Source organism: Apis cerana, linkage group LG8 (assembly GCF_029169275.1).
Source record: "Apis cerana isolate GH-2021 linkage group LG8, AcerK_1.0, whole genome shotgun sequence".
NCBI classification, from domain to species: domain Eukaryota; kingdom Metazoa; phylum Arthropoda; class Insecta; order Hymenoptera; family Apidae; genus Apis; species Apis cerana.
The window spans coordinates 7,103,401-7,123,559 of NC_083859.1; the positions used below are offsets into that span (position 1 = coordinate 7,103,401).

Genomic DNA, 20,159 nt, shown 5'->3' on the forward strand with positions numbered 1-20,159 from the left:
TTTATAATGTTTAATAAATTATTAAATAATTGAAGCCATCAATAACTTATTAATTATTAATAATTTATAAATTTAATAATAAAATATATGAAATTACTTACTACGCAATCACATGTATACTCGATAACGTGAACTGTCATAATTTTCGAGAGAAGAACAATACGTTATGCCATAGGTTCGTTTAGAAGCTTTCTAATTGGTTTAAGCAATGTAATTTCCTATTTCTTTTTTTGTTCTTACTCGCGCGAAAAATTAAAATATTGTATTTAATTTAATTTATTATTAATTAATTATAGATTTTTATAAAAAAAAATCGAAATTCCATAAAGATTATTAAAAATAAAAAGATAACTTATACAATTTATTTAAGATTATTTATTATTTATATAAAAATTAATTAAATTAAAAAATATTAGATGTTATTAAAAATGGAATTTAATTATTCATTTATTCAGGATTCAAAATTTTCATATATTAATAATTATATAGTTAAAAACATTTACTATTGATAATGAGAATATTTTTGATATTGCCAAAAGTAGATATAAATGAAATCTTATCTACGTTTTAGATGGTATTATCTATTTTACTTTTGAACTTACCTTTCATTTTATTTATAAATTCTTCAAGTTAAAAAAATATTAGTTTTTAGAATTCAAGAATTTTGAAAATTTTTTTTAATTTAATAAAAAAATTGAAACATTATTACATTATATCTAAATCGAAAATCAATTCAATTATTTAGAATATAATCTAATTCCGGCAAATAACCAAGTTATTTACATGTTCATCTAAGTAGCGCATTATTCAACAGACAGATACATTAATAGAAATTAAACATTTAATTATTATAAAAATCATATATTATTTTTTCTTATATGAATTATTATTGGTTTAAATAATGTACTTTAATTATTTAACAAAAGAATATAAAAAAAATAATATAAATTTAAAATGATAACATAATAATAACACGTGATAATATAAACATAATAAAGTTCTCAATATTTTTTAAATTTAATTGATTCAACTTTTTAAGATTTTTTAAATTAATTAAAAAATCAATCAAAAAATTAAAAAGTTAGATTTTATAAAAAATATAAAAAACTGAACGCTTGGCAAATATCAAGAGTTCGAAAAAGACATATTTAAAATGTTTATTGTATCATCTGTAAATAGTATTTTGTACAGATTTATTGTTTAAGAATTAACATATGAATAAATAGTTTAAATATGTAGTTCTTTTTTTACTTTGTTTTTTCATGTATGATACAAAATTAAGTTTTAATTACATAAAATGTTGTTTTTCGCTTAGATAATTATAAAATACGCATGGTGTTGAAATGATAATAGAATTTCTATAGATCTATAATACAAATACATATGTATTTGTACTTTCTTATATAAGATATAAGATAAATATATAAGATAAATTATATAGAATAATTTGTGAGGAATTACTTTGTTCATTGCAAAATTGCAAAATCTTTTAAATATTTACACTGATAGTGCAAGAACAGAACCCCTGTTTCATTTCAAAGTATTGTTCTCTTCGATTAATCTTTAAAAAATATTAAGACACAATTTTTTAGTTAATTTCAACAAATGCTATACAAGAAACATAGTTGTTTGAATCTAATATTGATTAATTTCATACAATTTATTTATATATATGTATGACTTATATTAATAGTATGGAAAGATGTGTTATACACTTTGGCATGATTACTTTTTACAATTTGTTTTTGAAGCTAAAACAATATAGAGCGTCAGTCTCGGAGAATAGGAAAGTATTTAATTATCATATTTTGTCAGTCTTTTCCTCATGATTAATTATTAAATTTATTAAATAAATACATTCTCCACAAACATTTAATAATAAAATGATGTAGGAGTAATTTTTTGTATATAAAGTTTCTTTCTTTCTTTTATTCTTAATGTATCTTCTTTGCATAAGAATACTTTTAAGAAATTGTTAATTCACTTTATAAACGTAAAACAGCCGTGAGATAGGTAACATCTTCATGATCAAATGCTATATTTTTTTTCTTTTCTTTTCCTTTTTGAACTTGATCAAAATTGAACTATCTTTGTTGAAGGAACATCTTATACATGGCAGGCTATTGAATGTATTGTTTCTTTTTGACTAATTCCACTAATTGTCTATACCTCGCTTGGCATTCATCCTTCAAAATATAACATTGATTATAAGTTAACTTATCGATTATAAAATATTCATATATTATACCTTGTTTTTTCCTTCAACACAATTTGCGATTTTCTCCCATCTATCTGTAGATGTGCCTTTAGGATATTTTATAAGGGCTGCTTCCAGAGCTCTTTGTTGTTCTTGACTCCATTCACTAATATTGTCCACAATTTCCGCACGAGTTTTCGTCTTTTTTGAACGTTCTTCTATTACTGTTTCTTCTACAGACGTACCAGGTTTCAACCCTTCGTCTTTTATCTAAAAAAATAAAAAATATTATCATTATAATTAAAATTAAAATCTTAGAAGAAAAATTAACCTTTTTTGCCATATGTGTAACTTCGAAAACTGTACGATTCATCGCATCCGCGATTTTATCCCATCTTTCTGATGTACCACTAGGATATTTTTTTACGAGTTTTATTAATTCTAATATATCATCATCAGTCCATAATCCCCCAGAAGGAGTAGGTTTCTGATAAATATGATTTGTTTGATCTTTTTTGAATAATTCTTTGACATCATTACCACTTCTTTCTTGTGGAGTAAAACCAGTTCTACGTTTTCTTGTGCGAGATGTAAATTCTGGTTCTAATTGTTCATTCTCTTGTATTCTAAAATCATATAAAAATTCTAAACATATCCAATGAGAAAAAAATATTTAATAAAAAAAAAATAGATTTCATATAAAATAAACATTTCACTCACAATGTTTCTTCTTCTTCCTGTTTTTTTCTACGTTTTCTTTCCTCTAATACACCATACATTACACGCACAATATCAGGTATAGATAATGTGAAAGCTATTATCCATCTTGGAAATTGGAATGGAAGAGTATTCCAAATAGTTGGTGTAGGAATTTTTTCCAAAATATCTGCTAAATCGGGTACATCCATTTTTCCCTTTTTATTCTTTTTTTGCATTTTTTGAAGTTTACTGCCTAAAACTTGTTCCTAAAACATTAATTAATATTAATTAATAATAATATTAATTAATAATAGTTTAATTAATTAATAAAGAAACTTAATTTTTATCACTTTTAATAATTGTTTTACATACATATGTATATCTTTTTTCAAAATAAGCAGCCCATGCGACTACATATTGTCCAATCGTAATGAGTAAAAATAAAATTATTCCTAATTCTAAAAGTCCCATTTTCCGCACATGACGATAATAATATACAGCTGATCGCCAATTTGGTAATCCATTAATAAGCACATTGTCGTATCTCTGACGTTTTCCTGGATCTTTCAATATATCATATACAGCAACTAACTGAAAATGAAATTTATTATTTCTATGGAATTTGTTTTATGATTATGATAATATATGACTTACTTTTCTAAATTGCTGCTCTGCATCTTCTGCAGAATTTTTATCTGGATGTAATTGTAACGATAATCGTCTAAAAGCTTTTTTAATTTCTGAAGCATTAGCAACCTAAAAATTTGATTCATCAGTCATTCTTTTTTATACAGAAATTAATTAGATAAATAAAAGCAATCAGAAAAGAAAAAACCTGCGGAACACCAAGAATTTCGTAAAAATTTTGGTTAACTTCTTCGACAACATCAAATACTTCCAATTCATCATTATCCCAAGCATTTATAATTCCATATATATTGAAAAAATATAAAATTCGAAAAATTAGTAGTAATGACACTCTCATTTTTTTTATATGCTAAGTATATACATTCATATCCGTTTAGAAAATTTTGCTTTTTGATTTAAACACGTTCGTTGCTAAAACGCTATACTATGATCATTTCACCCAAATTAAATCAATCTTCTATAAAACAAATTGAAATATGTTAAACTTCTAAGTGCCACATCGCAAATTCAAATGAGGTTAGATTCAGAAAACGTAGGCCGTGTGTATTAAACGCGTTAATGATATAGAAAAAATAGAATTTATACTTGTGTTAGTATATCTGTTGCACTGAATTAAAGCACTATTTTCAAATCGCGATATGAATTTTATGATCACTGATCTAATTTATCGACTAAGAATTATCATCTACAAGAAATTTACTCTAATATTTTAAATTATTAGATTGATCATTTAATAAAAATTTCATGTTAAAATTAAATTATATATAATTTATTTTACGTAGCTTTGTGCAATTCTTTCAATTGTTAAATATAAAATTTATATTAATTTAATTAGATAAAGATATATATATATATAAAATATTTATATAATATATAATTTATTAAATTTTTTTAGAGAAAGATTATTTCATATGATTATTTTATTTATCAATCCAAATGATCAAAATTAAATTTAAAAAGTACACGATTACGATTCGTAAGAGACTGTATTTTCGATATAGCAAATATAATGTTACAAATATGATACACAGATGACTCCACCAATTTTGGTTATTCAAGGCGCGGCGCACAGTGTGCTTTTGCATTCGCATGTATCACCGTCCAAGCTATTCGATCGAAAAATGTGTCTTCCGCTATATTTAAGTGCGATTACACGCACTGTTTTTACAAGCTTTCGCCTATAGGAAGTACAAGGTTAACTGTTGAATCGCGTAAGCGTAATTCGGACCGGTAATTGGAAAATTCCATGGACTCGTGGGTCAACTAAACGGAAACCGCATCGTTAATTCTCTGGCCACAGATGGTCATCGTGGCGAACTCATCCGATTTCCATTGATTGTATTTATAGTGTCCTCCAGTTTATTTTTGCATGCGGTTCCTTTGAGAAAAAGATGCGCCTATCCGCTGGCTGACAGCTTTTCTCGCATTGTAAGTCCCTTTAATCATAGGATTATAAAATTAGGAAAATTTTTGAAAAAAGAAATCAAAAGAAAAAGAAAGAAGAAAAAGATGATTGACGACTATAGTAAGGTCTTATTTGCATGTGTTTGGTCTGACGTGATGTGTGGGTGTGCAAGTCTATTTAATACATTTCGTTTAACGTGCAATTCGATTGCTAGCCTCTTTATTTCGTTTGTATTATAAATTCATAATCGTGTATGTCGTTCATGTCGTCGTTGTCAATTATACCGACAAATGCGAATTTTTATAAGGGATTCGTTAGACGCGTTATGATACAACAAAAATGAATCGAATAAATACATAATTAGACTGTGCCATGAAGATGTTATTCTTAGCATGAAAACGTAACGTTAGAACTACGAAAGACCATTTTTACCTGTGCTAGATTCTTTTTTATATTTCTATTTCAAATATATCTTTATATGTTATCCATGTCAACCTATAACTTTTAAAAAAGTACGAAGTTTCTTTCATATTTACAGTTAAAATATTTTAATTTTCCGTTATTAATATTCATTAATTCTTGATAAAATGATAATTTTCCATTTGTGTCATTATACATATAAAGTATTTTTGTTGCATAATGTATAATTATCAGCAATTTAGAATGCAATTAAGCTGTATTGTAATGGTTGAAATATTATCATAATGTATCACAAACAAGTTTTTATATAATTTATCACAAATAAGTTTTTATATAATGTTTTAACATTAATGCTTTATGTCTAGTTAAGTTGCAAACATTATTTTTTTATTTGTATAATCCAGTTATCATGCCTATATTAATCATGCTTTAAATCATGCTCACATTTTTAGCTCTACCATATTGTCCCTATGTCCTTTAGTATGGTGGTTTCTCTTCTTATACGGTGAAGGAGCCGGATCTGCCTAGCTCAAGTCCTGGATACAAGCAAAATATAAATATTATAACATTGAATACAAAATGGAATCTGCTATAGCTGGACGTAGGCGGACAACCGCAAGACATTCAGCAGAAGATCAAGCTCTTGATCAGATAGCTAAAGAGGTATGACCTGATTATTTTATAAGAATGTAGTAAAATGGAGTTGACAAAAAAAAAAAATATTAAAACTAAATTTTATATAATTTACAAATATTTATTAATTTACAAATAATTATAAATTTTATATAATTTACAAATTGTATGTTACCTTAACAAGAACGAAAATATGTTAATATGTGTTGCTATAAGTGTGCTTGACCTTCAGTATTTACATGTGTGCATGGCTATAATAGGTGGGGATTTATATCTTTTTTGATAAGTTTATCTTTAAAAGAGAATGTGTAAAGGAAATTATTAAATAGGTGAGAAATAGGTGTGTATATTGTATTTCACAATTATTAATCTATAGTTAATATTTATCTTTTGATTGAAATTAAATATAAAGTAAGTATTTGTTGATTGATATTCTAGCATGTTATTTTCATATAAAGTCTAATAATATTATTTATCTAATACATTTATGACAGTGCTTGTATATCATGTGTCAATGTGTTAATAATAAATTGAATGTAAAACTATGTTTTTGGTAACAGGATGGATTTTCCATACATACTTTCAGGCAGAAGCTAGATTAGCTGCTAGAAGACAGGCAAGAGCAGAAGCTAGAGAAATACGAATGCGAGAATTAGAAAGACAACAGAAAGAGGCAGAGGAGAATGCAGATAGAGTATATGATATGTGTTCAGGTATTTCTTTAAAAAATTAATACTAAAAAAAATTTTGTAATGTAATAAAATATTTCATTTCTAATTTTTCAGCTGATGTGAATAGAACAATGAGAGTAACTCCTGATTCTGTAAGAACGTCACGACTTCTTACGAATTCTAATAATTTTCAATCCAGTCGTAGATCTTCCGAAGATTCACTGGAAGATGCTGGCCTAAGCAGAGATCTTAGGGTATTTATATTTTTTTCTTTTCTCACAATATAAATGACAATTAAAACAAACTATATATTTATTCAAATATATAAATATTCCTTCGAATTTTTATTTTGCAGTTAGAATTAAAAGAATTTGAAGAAAAATTTAGAAAAGCAATGATAGCTAATGCTCAGTTAGACAATGAAAAATCTTCATATGCTTATCAAGTCGATCTGTTGAAAGATAAATTGGAGGAATTGGAAGAAACAGTTGCACAACTTCGTAGGGAGCTTAGAGAAAAGAATCGGGAATCCGAACAATTGAAAAGACTTAGTCAAACATTGAAAGATGAATTAGATGTATGCCATGCACAACTAGTAGAAAGAGATACGCTTATACAAGTAAGTAAACAGAAAATTCATATTAATAAATATATTATATTCATTTTATTTTTATAATTGATAAAAATAAATAATAATTAATAAATAATAAAAATATAAAATTATTTTAGGAAAATGGTCTAGTTATTATTGATGATGAAGGAAGTGAAAATGAAGATAATGATATAGAGAATGGCTCACGTCCTAGACGAAGAGTACTAGTCAGTACAGAAGCAGCAGAGTTATTGCAAAATGCTGGAAAAGGTTCATTAGGTACATAATTATAAAAAATAAATCATTCTTTTCAAAGAAAAAAATATATTAGCATAATAATATGTATATATTTCGTAATAAATTATAGATGTCCGACTGAGAAAATTTGCTTCCGAAAAAAAAGAATTGCAAGACGAGATACGACATCTAAGATTGGAGTTAGAAGAAACAAGAAATCGTATTAGGTCCGAAAGATCGCCTGGTTCAGTATTAGGTTCGTATTCTTAAGATATATTATTATCAATAAAAATTTTCTTATATTTTAAATATAATAACATAATATTTAATATTTTAAAATTAATATAATATTTTTTTTAGGCTGTTTATCAGATTCTGAAGATGTGCAACGAGAAGCAAACAAGCTTTTAGCAGATTATAAATTTAAACTCCAAAAAGCTGAACAAGATATGTCTACTTTACAAGCTACTGTAGCCAGGCTAGAAAGTCAAGTAATACGTTATAAGTCGGCAGCAGAAGCATCTGAAAAAGCAGAAGATGAATTAAAAGTTGAAAAGAGAAAATTACAAAGAGAAGTAAGAAATTCTATTCAATATTTTTAAATATTCTCATTGAATAAAATAAACGAGAAATTTTTGTTATAGGTTAGAGAGACTCAAGGGCGTGTAGAAGAATTGGAAACGGCAAATTCTCATTTACAAAGGCGATTAGACAAACTTAAAAATGCAAAATCTGCTCTGTTAAAAGAACTTTGACGAGACGATTTCTTGGGATCTGTACAATGAGTCTGCCATTTCGATTCACTGAGAACCGTGTGCCTCATAACACGAGATACTACTTAACGCATTGCATAATTTATGCGAACGGAACACGTACATATAGTGATCGTTACGCGGATTTTATGATTTTAATTGATTTTTATTTGTACAATATTGCATACAAGTATGACATTCCAAAATGGCCACTATTGTACAATGGTTTTTTGGAATTTTATACTTGAATTAATTATATACTAAACTGCTGTGAAAAGAAATCGCTGTTTTATATTCAACACATTCTTTTCTTTCATTAATTTTTTTCTTTTTTTTTCTTTTTTGGTACTAACATTATCTTGCAAATTTTAAAGAAAAAAAAGGAAAAGGAAAAAAGAAAAAGAAATAACAGCCTTTTCGATGCATTTGAAACACCGAATATTTTTTTCGTGAATTTTATAACAGTTATGGAGTCGATTCGTAATATATTATTTGAAGGGAAAAATATTCTGACTCGTGTATTATAAATGGAATTCAATATTCTTTTTGCCTTTATTTTTTGAGGCACAATCTTTTATGTTACTTCAGTTTTTGCTCATTAGAGCAACATTGATAATAATTAAAAATGATTAATCATATTACAATTCTTCACTAGTTTATGATATACGGGTCAAGACATTGCGTACGTCGATGAGTGTAATTTTTGTGTTACATCGAATAATTTATAAATGATATTTCTAAAGATACAAAATATTTATAACTCCTACGAGAAACGTGTTATAGTTAAAGCTAGCATTTCGAATGGAAGCAACCAGTCTACAATATTCATTTTCTACTGTGACCGTTTACTATTATATAAATGTTTTTAATTTTTTATATCATACTTATAACTGAAAAAAAAATATTAGAATTTATATACCTAATAGGATGATAAAGATAAAACTATTTCATTGGCACATTACACTGATAAAAAAAAAATATTGCTGCTAATTATATTGCCTGATTCAATGATGGTATTCAATTTTTTAATCATAGCATTTTTAATCAATTGAATTGTCTCCAAAACTGATATTTTTTACTCCTCGGACTGATGTGAAATAAAAGAAAGTAGATGTATGATAGTGTGGTCTTTGTACATTCGAAATAAATTAAACTATGTTGTTGAAGCTATATAATATTCTTGGTATACAAATTTATTATATATATTTTATATGTGATACAAGAAAAAAGTATTAAAACAATTATTTATGATCTTGTCAGTGAGGATATATTTAAAAAAAATAGTGAATCAAATAGAAAAAAAAATCATTTAATATTTAGTTTAATAATTTGAAATATCAATATTTCTAATTCATTTTTAATTTTTAACAAATCATTTTTAAAAATCTTTTAAGAAAGGATAAATTTTTAATTTTAAAAATTATAGGAAACAGAGAAATATTTTTTATATTTCATTAAGATCTAAAATTCAATTGCACCATTTTCTAAAAAGAAGTTACTTTATTATGATACTGTATATGCGCGTGTGCGCGCGAGTAAGTTTAAATACTTGTTACATCTTAAAGAAATATTATCTAACATATCATAGTTTGTTACTTCTATATATTCCATATGTAATTAAATTGTATAATGTAGATCAAGATTAAAATTAAGAAACACTTTTTGTTTTGATTCTTGCAGGAGTTTGTGGATTGGTTGGAAGCTTGGTTGATTTTGCAACAATTAAAGATTTATACACTGGCATTGGTCTAGCTTTCACTTCTGCCATTTTGCGCAGTTCTGCTCTTTCCAATTTTTCTTTCAACAATTTATTTTTTTCTTCTTCTAATTTTTTTGCTTTTAATTCTTCTTTTTTCTTGCTTATCTTTTTATCAAACTCATTTCTTTCTTGAGTTTCTTTTTTTTCATTCAATTCAAACTTATTTGTTTTTTTTTGATTATTATTTGATTTTTCATTTTTAATAATAGGTTTTATCTGATGATTTACATGTTGTTTTATTTGTTTTTTTTTTGTATCTATGCAATCTATTGTAACATTCATAATATTGGGTTGTTTGTTTTCTTGATCATTGCAATTCTTTGTTTGTTTTTCTTCAAGTTGCTTGGAATTATATTTTTCCTTGCTATGTAAGTTTTCTTTAGATAAACCATGAATCACAACAGGTTTAAAATTTGGAACAGGATTGGCATGGAATACTCTAGATTTTTGATTCTGTTCCTGCAACTGTTTAACAAGTTCTTTCTTTTTATTAGCAAGAGATTTGTTCCTTTCTTCAAAACTAAATGGACATGGGACTACTATTCTCTTTTTTGTGTTTTGTTCTTTTATTGGATTTGTTGACTTTAAAAATTTGGGTGCAGGTTTTGCATGAAATTCTGTTTTAATGCTATTTGTTTCTTGAATCTGTAAGTTTTTCAATTTTTCTTCTTTTTTCTTTTGAAACTCTTTATTGCGAGTTTCGAAATTTAATCTTTTAAGCTTTGTACTTTCTACAGTAGATTCTATACAAGTATTTTCTTTTTTAACAATATTTGAAGCACTCATGGAACGAACAATAGGTACAATTTTTTTCTGTTCTTGCAAATTCAATTGAGAATTTGTCGTATGCCGAGTTTTCTTTGATTGATCTTGATTAAATTTTTCTGTAACTTTTTCTGTAATTGTGGCTGATTTTTTGTCTACTTTTTTCAATATTGATGAATTTTTTAAAATATTAACTGGTACAGGATTTGCTTTGATTTTATATTTCTTCATTTCTTCAAGCATTAACATTTCTCGTTTTTCTGGATTTAATATTTTAGTTTGTCTTATTCTCTGCTTACATCTTAATGCAGGAGAAATTGGATAAGTAAGTTTCAAGGGAGATCGTTTTAATTTCATCAATTGACTAGGTTTTAAATCTTTGTTACTCAATGTGCGAAATCTCTGTGGTGTTCCATTTTGAAATTTGAGAATTGCTTCTGCAAGACTTACAAATTGATTTGAACGCTTACGACATTTTATTAAGCTTGTTCTTCGATACTGACAAGTAAGTACTCTAGGTTGTGATTTGCCTAATGAACATCGTTTCATACATGTATTGGATTGTTTTTTTGGAAATATATTTTTTTCAATTTTTAATTTCATTGGTTTTTCTTCAATTTTTGATTTCATTGGTTTTTCCTCAATTTTTGATTTCATTGGTTTTTCTTCAATTTTTGTAAAATTAATTTGTGAATTATTTTTTTTCATTATATCATTATTCTGAACATCTTTTGATTTATGAATAATATGTTTAGGTTCTGACAAATAGATATTTTTCTTAATTTTCTCAGGTATAGTTGTAGCTGTATGTTTAGATTTTATTACTTTAAATGCAGAAGTTAGTTCAGTTATTGGTATATTCCATGTCTGATGAATCTTATTAGATCTTTCATCTAGAGTGAAATTTTTTAGAGATTTCTTTGACTCATTTTCATTCTTTTTTCCTATTGAATGCTTTTTATTGTCATATGGTATAAAATATGCTACACTATTACGTGCAGAAGATTCTGTTTCTAAACTATCATCAAATTTCACTTCTGTTATTGATTGATCATTTTTATTTTCATTTAGATATGATAAAGATGAATTTGAATATGTAGTAGATTTTAAATATATTTGCGGTTTGTGCACCTCATGTTCTACTTCAAAATAACTATCAGAAGGAACTTGAGGACTATGTGTAAAATCTGCCCATTGTGGAGCACAACAATTATCCATCATTTTTAAAAAATTATAACTGCTAATATAACAGCGGATGTTACATTGAATAATATTGAATCATAATCTGAAAAGAAAAAATGTTAAAATTATGAAAAAGTGTAAAAAATACTACTTACTTTGTTTACTACTTTATTTATAATGATATATGCACCTTTAAAATATATGAAACAATTAAAAATCTTTTTAACACAATTTTACACAATTCGATATAAATAAAAATTTATATCTCACAGAATAATTTTTTTATAGTTTTTTTAAATTTCTTATACAATAAGAATACTTTTATTTAAAATCTTTTATCAAATATAGAAAGTACCAGCAACTGATTAACAGATTCGTTGACAAATTTAAGTTTAAAATTTTCTATTTCTTCAGCTGATTGGTTGAAAATAATGCGTATAATACAAAATGAAATATCCCTAGCATTATTATAAATATTATATCAGTAGTATTTATTTATTCTTATATAAATTGAATGATTAATCAAATTTATTTATTGTTATATGAATCATTATATAGATTGTGTTATACAATAATATTATTTATGACTTTTATATATAAATTTGTTATCAAGACAATTTGGAAATCTGTTTATTACCAGACATTAACCAATAGCTATTAGCCAATAATTAGAGTTGAATTTTATTTTAAGGATTAAAAAGTTTTTTTTTGTATCGTTTGATAAAATTTAACGAGTAGAATTCAAATATAATAATTTTAAAAATTCATAGGATCAAAATTTATACGAATGTAAAATTACATTTTAAGAGTCACTTTAATGAATTTCTCATTATAAAATTTATATTAAACATATCGTTGATAAAATAGATTATATAAATCTATTTTATGCAAGTTTATTGAATATAATGAAATTGAAAATGAAAAATATCTTTAAATTCTAGAAACACAATTCTATATTTTAATTATATATAGAATTATATTAATGTAAATTAGTTATTAGAAATAAATATTAAATAATTTATTATATTTTTTATACTTTTCAAAAATAGAAATATATAGACTATTAATTATTAATTATAATTATAATATATTAATAAATTCTTAAGGAAATTGAAAATTATAATCGAGAAAAAAAATTATATAATAGTTATATGTTATAATTATGATTGTGAATTTGCCTTAAAATATAATTAATATTTTTGTCAGAAAAATTTAATTTGAAATAAAAAATTCAATTTCAAATCATTTATTTATTTATTATTTTTTTTCATTAAATATTATTCTTTATTATTATTACTAATTATTATAATAGTAATAAATATTTTTTTATTCATTATTTGACATTGAAGAATTAAAAAAAAAAAATAAATTTTTTGTTAAAATATGTTAATAAAAAAAAATTTAATTTTCTCTTTATAAATATACATAATATATATATATGCATTTATGAATATATTATTATTATGTATAATTATTGTTTACAATATATTATGATGATTATTATATTTATACGTTACTACATTTTTAATTTATTATTTTTTACGGAAAAAAATTTATTTTATTGCATAGTTTATTTAATTTTATTGACACATTTATCATATATTATTATACATAGAAATGTATTAGTATCCGTATTCCCTATGTGTGAAATTCGTAGTATCGAAATTCACCGCTAGGTGTTCCCTATCTTCAGAGTTATTCTCACAAGTGCTTTTGAGTATTCTAGTATATAATAGACGCATTTCAAACCGAAGTAGTTATCGCTTCTCGGCCTGATGGCTAAGATCAAAGTGTAGTATCTGTTCTTATCAGCTTAATATCTGGTACACTCCCCACCGGGAGTCAGAATATTAGTCTGATTTTTGGAACCGGGCGGAACCCCGGGGCTTGCTCCGCTTCTGCCGCGAGTCGGCTCGGCATTGCAGTGCCGTCGAGATCGGCTCAATAAGTTATATCAAAAATTAAAAATCTTTTCTTCCTTTAGAAACTTTAATTTATTTCAAAAAAAAAACTTTTTTTTATTAGAATTAGCTACAAGTATACGGGAATACTAATACTAACATTGGTATTCCATTCAGTAAAAAAAGTAGTGAGGAAGTGCTACCAAATGCGTCAGAAATTTACTTTATGTAACTGAAAAGTGAAGTATTTTTATCTTATTAACAAAGTAATTTGAATTTTTAAATAGTCATATTTTGATGTCTTTTGAATCGAGCGAGATATAGGTTGATTCGAACTTTTATTTATAAGAGAATTTGGTTAAAATTCACTCGAATTTTTATTCAATGCTATGTATTGCGCATGTATATTATATATACTTTCACGAACATTGAATAAAAGAGAGGATTTAAAAACAAAAATTAAATATTGATTTTTTACAATTTATTATCTACAATTTATTATCTGCATATTTTAATATATTAGAAATATTCATATTACACAAATATATACATATATATATTACGTATATATTTATTATATCTTATATTATTATTTTACATTTCAATAAAATAAAAACATATATAGTCTTATACATAATGATATCAGAGTGACTCAGAAAAATATAATAAATAATCAAAAATAGAAATAGAAAAATAGAAAAGAAATATAAATACAAATATAATAAAACAAAGTAAAATATATACATAAATATATAAGAAAATTATAGTTGTATAAAATAAAATCAAAGAATAATGGAAAACAAAATCAATATTATATTAATAAAATTAAATTATTATTAAATTGTATTTATACATTTTTAAGAAAATAATTCGAAATTATTTAATTTTTACACTTGAATTAAATATATATAATTAAATTTCAACAAAATTATGCGTATTCATTAATATTATAAAAAGAATTTATTTAATTCAAAAAACTTGTGATTCTTAGATTTCAGATATTGGATTTTTTCTCCATTGAACAAATCACTTTGATAAAATTGTATTGATTGAAATATTATCATAATATTAATATTACAAATAAGTTTTTTATGACAAAATACTTCATTATTATAAATTTGAATATGTCATATTATCAATATGTTGAATATTATCAACAAAGCATATGAATTACAGAATTAACAGAAAAGATAATTCCATTTTTCTGTAGATGTAACAATTTCTATCTTCACTGTTGTTAATACCCCATCGTTTCTGATTCCGATTCTGAAGAGTTTCAAGTAGAAACAACCAGAACGACTATCAGAAGTAATAATAATGAAGTAACAGTAACGTACATTTAGATTTGATCATGGGATGATATGTAATTACACAAATTCGATTGTTTACGCATTCAAGAAAATAAGAAAACTCATGCGGACAAGTACGATAATATTCACAATATTACAATTCAAATAGAGATTGTTTTCAAATATAATATAACAAAATATATATACTCAGGAAATTGCATATGATATATATTATATTTGAAAGTATCATTTTTATATCACTTTTCTATATAAGCGTGATTTCGTTAAGTTGCTGTTCTAGAATGATTAAAAATAAAATTCATATTTCTATTTTCTGTTGAATTCCGCTACCCCTTCTGTTACAAATCTGGAGAATATATCTATTGTAAGTATTTCCTGTTGAATTCTGCTACCTTTTCTGTTATAAACTCGAAAAATATTTCTATTGTAACATATGTAGAAAACTATTAAAGATTTGTTATAACAAATTCTATTATACTTATTATATTTTTGTTGTATTTTTTTATATTATATTTATAATTGTTATAATTAAAACTTTAATTTATTTATTAAATATATCTTCTATTTATTAAATATGTCCTTTTATTATTACATTTATTACATGTAAAATTTATTAACTATATGTTTATTATATATGTTATATATTATTATTATATATATATTTATTATATACTTTATTTGTTAAAATTTAGTTACATTACATAATAATCATGTATATAGAAAAAATATATGTAATATAAAATCTAAAAAAAAAATTTTTCTTTTTTTAATTTATAAAGAAAATGATGAATTTATAAAGAAAATTAATCAAATATTAAAACTATTTTTTAATCGCACATCAAATCAAATTTTGCAGATCAAATATAGAAAAGTAAATAATGGGAGAAGGATAAAGATAGAATAAAAATTCAAAAATCAGCACCAATTCTAGACTATCCCAAATAAAACTATAGCTAAAAAAGGATAGAAAATAATAAGACAAAGAGATAGAGTAATAATTAATCTTTAGCATTCTTGAATAAAACATTTCTTGAATAAAAAAATTTTTGAATGAAAAATCATTTTTTCCGAAAGATGATATTAGGAAGATAGAATTAAGAAAATATTAGGAAGATAAAATAAAGTATAAATTAGTAGTGTCAAAAATGTTTCTAAAAATATTTAAAAGATGGCGGTAATAGTCAATTCTTATCGTTTCTATCCTTTTATTATTTACTTTTTTTGTTTATATTAATTAATTTCATTTTGCGACATTCTAGAGATGGCACTAATTCTCCAATTTTTCTTCAATTACTCTATCTTTACCCTTCTATTATTTATCTATATTTGCATTATATATATTTTTAATTTATGCGCTAAAGAAATAATGCCATTTGATCAATAATCAAAAAACGAATGAAAAAAAATTAAAATGGGAAAACTTGCAACTTTCATATAATTTTAATAATAAAATATTTTCATTTTTTATCAAATTTTTATGAAAACATTTTATTGGCATAAATATTTACATTTTATTTAATATTTACAGTTTTATGAATAATATGTAAAAATTAATTTAGCTTGAATAATATTAAATCTATTTTTTATAAAAAAAATCTCATAATTTGATATTATTTATATTAAAAAATATAAGTGTAATTTTTAATTTACTCATTCAATAAGTTTTTTTACTATTTGTAACAATCAAAAAACCATGAATATAATCCAATATATATAATACATGAGAATATTTACGAAAAAAAAAATATTAAGATTATTTTTAAAATCTGTTAACTTTATTAATGAGATTTTATCGATTTTTGTGAAATTAAATTGAATATAATTTCTAGAGGGCATACCAAACACTTTGATTTTTTGAGCAATCGGTATTTCAGAACATGCAAAGTCCCATAAAATATTATATCTTTCCTATATTTTATTTGTGCTGAAATGCTGATAAAATAAAATTTTTACATTAATTTTATCTAATTCCATTTAAAATAAATTTATTCAAGTTTTAATTTATATTATCTTATAGTTAATAATACTCCATTTATGATTTTGAAATTATTTTTAATTTGTTAATTAATATCTAAAATGTCTAAATTAGAAATGTGCAAATAAATATATATTGTGCCAGAATTTAGGCATTAAGAAAGGTATAATATTTATCTTTTGTTTAAATCATTCGTTACAATGTCTTCAAAAACAGAGGTTACATTAGAACATTTTTATATATTTAATGGTACATATGCAAAAAAAGAAGGAGAGGCAAGTAAATCAAATTTAACTTTGAAATATTTATAATTTTTTAAAATCTTTATAAGTTTTTTTATATGTTTTTATTTATTATGTTTTTTATATATTTTTGTTTTCTATAGGAAGAAAAAAAAATACTTTATTATTATCCAGAAAGAGACTTAGATATTCAAATTAAAAATATAGGTCTGAGTGAAGCAATTATTAAATTTGCACAGTAGGTATTTTAATTTTAAAATAAAAGTTCTAAAAATTAACATTACATATAACATTTCATATTAATATTAATATTTTTTAATACGTTATGTATCTTTTTTTTTAAATTTAGGTCATTTAATCCTGGACAACCATGTGATTATTGTCATACACATAAAACTCGTCAAATTTATTATCAACCAGAACCAAATTTTTGGATGGTAATGGTAAGTTTTTATTATTATCACAAAAAAAAATATAAAAAATTAAAAAATACAATATATTTTATATTTTATATAAGATTGAATATTTGGTAAATTTTTAAAACTTTGTAATCATTTTATAGATTGTCGGTGTACCATATATATGGAAAGAAAAAGATGGTAATAAATATACAGAATATCAGTATGATGAAGTTTCTAGCAGTGTTTGTCAAGCTATATTAAAGCAAGCATATGTTATGTTTAGACTATTTATGGGATCATTTGATACTATTATTAATGAACCTGAATGTGGTTCTATAACATTATTGAAACATAAACTTGAACATTTTTATTCAAGAGTAAATATTCAATTTTCAAAAATATTTATTATAATATTTTTTTTTAATATAATTTTTAATTAATGCATTTTTTTACAGTATTTAATGTCTTTAAAGTTAAATAACAGTGATATTTTAGATGTTTTTCAAGGTTTACAATTTTTGCCTCTTGATAAAATAACATTTTTACGAGTTCAATGTTTTATGAATCTTGTAGAAGCTATGTTTTCTCAAGTAAAATACACTGCATTTCTTTATAATGATCAAGTTGTGTGGTTAGTATTATAAATAAATACTATAACATATACAATATATAACAGTTTAAATATTATTTTTTAGTACATATTATATTATTTTTTAATACATTGTTTTTTTAGGAGTGGTTTAGAACCAGAAGATATGCAAGTAGTTTATAATTATTTAGTAAGTACACTTTTACCAGCTCATCTTGAGAAAGAACTTCATGAGGGTTCATTGCCCAGAAATTCACCTTCACCATTTACTACTATTCATTATGGAAAGTTAGTAATCATATAATTATTTATTTTTTTATATACAACAATATAATGAATTATATAAATCTTATAGATTTGTCACTGGACCATCTAGTATTAATGAGCCAAGTTTAATTGGAAAGTCTCCTAAAGTATTTATTAATTATTCTACGAAACCAGTCTCATTATATTTGGTTGTTTATAGAGCATTAAGTGCTACAATATGTCTGTTTGTTGATAGTAAGATTCCTTTTTTTTAAATTTTAAAGTTTTTTTATTTTAAAAATGTCAAAAAATATGTATAAAATTAATGTGCTTATTTTACAGGTAAAACAAGTTTATTAATAGATTTTTTTAAAAGTCTTGATAATTTTCTTGGTCCACAATTGACTACACTTGTTAGTTCTGTTGCAGAACAATGTGCTAAACACGTAATTGTTTCTTCAGAATCTTGCAAATACTTATATTTTAATAAACTTAATTTAGCTTATAAGAGTACAATACATCCAGACAATAGGCGATGTTCTAATGTACTTACAACATCTGAAGTATTGAGAGTTATTACTGATATATATAATGATACAAATAAGTTAGTATATGATACAACAAAATTTTAATATTAATATGATACAACAAATTTTTTATATGACGATTAATAAAAAAATATATTTTTTATAATTTTAGATTAAAAGAAGCTGGAGAAATTATCATAAAAACTATGAGTGATTATTGGGTTGTTGGAAAGTTATCGAATTTAAGAGAATTTTTTGTAGTTATTCAACAAAAAAGTGCAAGTATAATGGAAATAGAAGGTAATAATGACAATATGTATTTTTATATTGATTTTTAATTTAAAATTATATAATTGAGAATAATATAAAAAATAATAATTTTTATTTCAGATGATGTTAAAAAACTTTGTGAAAAAGAATTAAAAAGTATATTTTTCCATTAATAAAAAAATCTATCTAATAAATTTATTGGGTATAAATATTCAGTGAATATTTTATACAACGACTAAATAATTATTTACACTTTTAATTAATGTATAAACAATATATAATCTAAGAAAATTAATATTGTAATTATAGAAATAATTTATAATATTATATATAATATATAAATTTTAATGTAAAATATAAAATTTGTATATATACATATATATTATATATTTTTAATGTATTTAAAATGCTTTAAAATGATATATTTTCAAATAATATAACTATTATTAGATCAACTAAATAATACAAATCAAACAAATTTATAAATCAATTTATATTTTACTTTCTGTTAAATTACAATATATTTTATATAGTTTAATTCTTATTAATAAAATATTGATATCAAGTGATAAACAATAATATGTGATCTTGAATAAAGATCTATTTTCATATTATTGATCATATTTTTTTTTAATTTGTTAAAATCATCATTTAATCATTTTTAAAATTTTCTGTAAATTGTATAATAATGAAAAAATTTGAAATTAAATTATCATTAATTAATATTACTAAAAAATC

The 20,159-nt window shown here is 23.4% G+C and overlaps 4 protein-coding genes and 1 non-coding gene across 16 annotated transcripts; 3 read left to right on the plus strand and 2 right to left on the minus strand.

Annotated features, from left to right (window-relative positions):
* Nucleotides 1-1,817: 1,817 nt before the first annotated feature.
* On the minus strand, nt 1,818-4,256 carry LOC108001673 (dnaJ homolog subfamily C member 1). Its single transcript, XM_017062810.3, has 7 exons — nt 3,732-4,256; nt 3,551-3,652; nt 3,269-3,487; nt 2,918-3,162; nt 2,529-2,823; nt 2,249-2,467; nt 1,818-2,186 (listed from the first exon to the last, which is right to left on the minus strand). The coding sequence occupies exons 1-7, from the start codon at nt 3,879-3,881 to the stop codon at nt 2,121-2,123; spliced, it is 1,296 nt and encodes a 431-aa protein (XP_016918299.1). The 5' UTR covers nt 3,882-4,256; the 3' UTR covers nt 1,818-2,120.
* A 195-nt stretch (nt 4,257-4,451) lies between these two features.
* LOC108001675 (leucine-rich repeat flightless-interacting protein 2) lies at nt 4,452-9,424 on the plus strand. 11 transcript variants are annotated; one of them, XM_062078492.1, is made up of 9 exons: nt 4,452-5,461; nt 5,822-6,032; nt 6,589-6,715; nt 6,788-6,927; nt 7,029-7,292; nt 7,403-7,544; nt 7,633-7,758; nt 7,863-8,077; nt 8,147-9,424. In XM_062078492.1, exons 2-9 carry the CDS (start codon nt 5,949-5,951, stop codon nt 8,255-8,257), a joined length of 1,209 nt encoding a protein of 402 aa, XP_061934476.1. In that variant the 5' UTR covers nt 4,452-5,461; nt 5,822-5,948; the 3' UTR covers nt 8,258-9,424. The 11 variants fall into 11 exon arrangements, with proteins under 11 accessions (XP_061934476.1, XP_061934479.1, XP_061934477.1 ...); XM_062078495.1 differs by having other exon boundaries at nt 5,851-6,032; XM_062078493.1 differs by having other exon boundaries at nt 4,452-5,349; nt 5,851-6,032.
* On the minus strand, nt 8,776-12,359 carry LOC108001666 (targeting protein for Xklp2 homolog). 2 transcript variants are annotated; one of them, XM_028668661.2, is made up of 2 exons: nt 12,151-12,359; nt 8,776-12,063 (listed from the first exon to the last, which is right to left on the minus strand). In XM_028668661.2, exon 2 carries the CDS (start codon nt 11,997-11,999, stop codon nt 9,903-9,905), a length of 2,097 nt encoding a protein of 698 aa, XP_028524462.1. In that variant the 5' UTR covers nt 12,000-12,063; nt 12,151-12,359; the 3' UTR covers nt 8,776-9,902. The 2 variants fall into 2 exon arrangements, with proteins under 2 accessions (XP_028524462.1, XP_028524463.1); XM_028668662.2 differs by having other exon boundaries at nt 12,116-12,359.
* A 1,360-nt stretch (nt 12,360-13,719) lies between these two features.
* Nucleotides 13,720-13,910, plus strand: LOC114578043 (U2 spliceosomal RNA). Its single transcript, XR_003698628.1, has one exon. It is a non-coding gene; the product is annotated as a U2 spliceosomal RNA (small nuclear RNA).
* Nucleotides 13,911-16,979: 3,069 nt separating this feature from the next.
* LOC108001670 (vacuolar fusion protein CCZ1 homolog) lies at nt 16,980-19,801 on the plus strand. Its single transcript, XM_062078505.1, has 10 exons — nt 16,980-17,425; nt 17,536-17,626; nt 17,738-17,831; nt 17,951-18,166; nt 18,245-18,420; nt 18,523-18,666; nt 18,734-18,879; nt 18,967-19,228; nt 19,324-19,451; nt 19,542-19,801. Exons 1-10 carry the CDS (start codon nt 17,347-17,349, stop codon nt 19,592-19,594), a joined length of 1,389 nt encoding a protein of 462 aa, XP_061934489.1. The 5' UTR covers nt 16,980-17,346; the 3' UTR covers nt 19,595-19,801.
* Nucleotides 19,802-20,159: the final 358 nt, after the last annotated feature.